Source organism: Trichosurus vulpecula, chromosome 2 (assembly GCF_011100635.1).
Source record: "Trichosurus vulpecula isolate mTriVul1 chromosome 2, mTriVul1.pri, whole genome shotgun sequence".
Taxonomy (NCBI): domain Eukaryota; kingdom Metazoa; phylum Chordata; class Mammalia; order Diprotodontia; family Phalangeridae; genus Trichosurus; species Trichosurus vulpecula.
The window spans coordinates 437,909,648-437,911,559 of NC_050574.1; the positions used below are offsets into that span (position 1 = coordinate 437,909,648).

Consider the following 1,912-nt stretch of genomic DNA (forward strand, 5'->3'; position numbering starts at 1 on the left):
TTTAAGGGGTCAACAATTTTTAGGTACATTCACTAGTTCAGGAGAAAGGTCAGCACCCTGAACATGGAGAAAACACAAGCAGAGAAAATACAAGCAGAGAAATTAGTACAAAGACCAACAGACAGCTGTCTGATCAAAGTAATACAACCACCTACACATACTACTGGATGGGGGGAGCACAGATACATCTGAGTAGTCGGGTGGGGGGGGGGCGGCGGGGCTCTGAACAAACGGCTAGTCAGAGTCCCATCCAGCGAGTCAAAGGGTCCTTCTCATAAGCGAACCCCCAAAGCAAAATACCAACCTCAGGATATATATATATATATATATATACACTTTTGGCTAATAGGCTCAGAGCCAGAAGGCATCACAACCTTCTTGACTCAGTGCCTAATTAGATTAGTACCAAAAGGTATATAAGCCTTCCTATAAGCAAGTCCCCCAGTAAGTAAACTTCCTCTTTAAGCGAGTTCCTCCTTAGGCAAATTCCTATGCCAGTGGGCTCTGTGTGACTCAGGATGCACCACACTTGTGATTGAACTCATGTGGTCACATAGGCCTATTAATGGACAGGGAAGATCTTCCTATTCCACTAACATTACAGTGTCTGAGGCCAGATTTGAACTCAGGAAGTAGAGTCTTTCTGACTCCAAGGCTAGCATTCTATTCACTGTGCCACATAGCTGCCCCTTCTTTGGTCATACATTTTGCCTATATATATGCCTTCTGTGCCAACAACTAGCCACATGCCCCCCATCATATAATTCTTCATATGTGCTCCCAGGCCACATATTTTCTTTAAATATATGTCCATCATATGTGGTCCCTGGTAATGAGTGACTTATGTATGTATCATGTGTCCTTCATATATGTTTCCTTTAACAATTTCCTTAAAAATTTTCTCCACATGTGCCTTCCCCTATTGATATAAAAATCTATGCAGGGAGCCTCTAGAAGCAGCTGCGTCGGGCCTCCCCGGCGGCGCCAGCCCTCTGTCCTGATGCAGCTGCTGCCCCCAGCACCCCTCATCCTCCCTGGAGAAGGCCATGGACGCCCCTCCTTCGAAGGCAGCCTCTTTCCCCAAGCCGGAACCTTCAGCCTCTCCGGTGTCACCTTGCCCCAGGCTGGGCCGGTACCTGCTCATTGATGCCAATGGGGTCCCTTACACGTATACCGTGCTGATGGAGGATGAGGCGCCCCGGGCAGGCCCCAAGGGGGAGGCGGCCAGAGGCGAGCTTGGCCCTGGCTGCACCATCGTGGCCTCTCGAAAGGGCTTCGGCTGCCCAGAGTGTGGCCGGGTCTTTGAGAGCCCCTTCAGACTGCAGAGCCACAGGATTTCTCACTCGGAGCTCAAGCCTTTCGTTTGCGGGGCCTGCGGGAAGGCCTTCAAGCGCTCCAGCCACCTGTCCCGCCACCGCGCCATGCACCAGCCCGGAGGCAGCCGGTGCCACGCATGCCCCCTGCGCCCACGGCGCTTCCACGATTCCGGAGAGCTGGCGCAGCATTTCAGGGGCCACTAGGTGGTGAGGGGAGCGTCGTGCAGAGCCTGCCTGGGCTTAGACTGGCCGGCAGGCAGCCCATAGCACCAGATTGGGAGACGGAGGACGACCTGGGTTCGAATGCCGGCAGCTGTGACCGGTGCTAATTCCAGGTGTCTGTTTCCTGGCTCCTGCAACAGGCGTCGGGCGGAGGCGGTGGGAGTAGATGCTCAGATCTGAGCACGTGGGAGACCCTCCCTCCTCAGGCTCCAGAGACACCGGGGAGGGAGGCCCCTGGCCGGCCTTAGATACAGGGCTAGGAAGGGCTTGGGGGTCCCCCCCCGCGCAGCGCCAGCTGGGTGAGCGGCCCTCGGAGCCAGGCCCCTGGGCCGTTTGTGGAGAATTTGGCCGGAGCAGGACTAGAATCCTCGACC

The 1,912-nt window shown here is 54.8% G+C and overlaps 1 protein-coding gene across 1 annotated transcript; it reads left to right on the forward strand.

The window, feature by feature from the left end:
- Positions 1-1,025: 1,025 nt before the first annotated feature.
- Positions 1,026-1,620, forward strand: LOC118839656 (zinc finger protein 580-like). Its single transcript, XM_036747154.1, has one exon. It carries the CDS (start codon positions 1,047-1,049, stop codon positions 1,518-1,520), a length of 474 nt encoding a protein of 157 aa, XP_036603049.1. The 5' UTR covers positions 1,026-1,046; the 3' UTR covers positions 1,521-1,620.
- The last annotated feature ends 292 nt before the right edge of the window (positions 1,621-1,912 follow it).

Bases quoted from the DNA above. Each gene is read 5' to 3' on its own strand.
- LOC118839656 (XM_036747154.1), top strand. From the start codon at position 1,047: ATGGACGCCCCTCCTTCGAAGGCAGCCTCTTTCCCCAAGCCGGAACCT.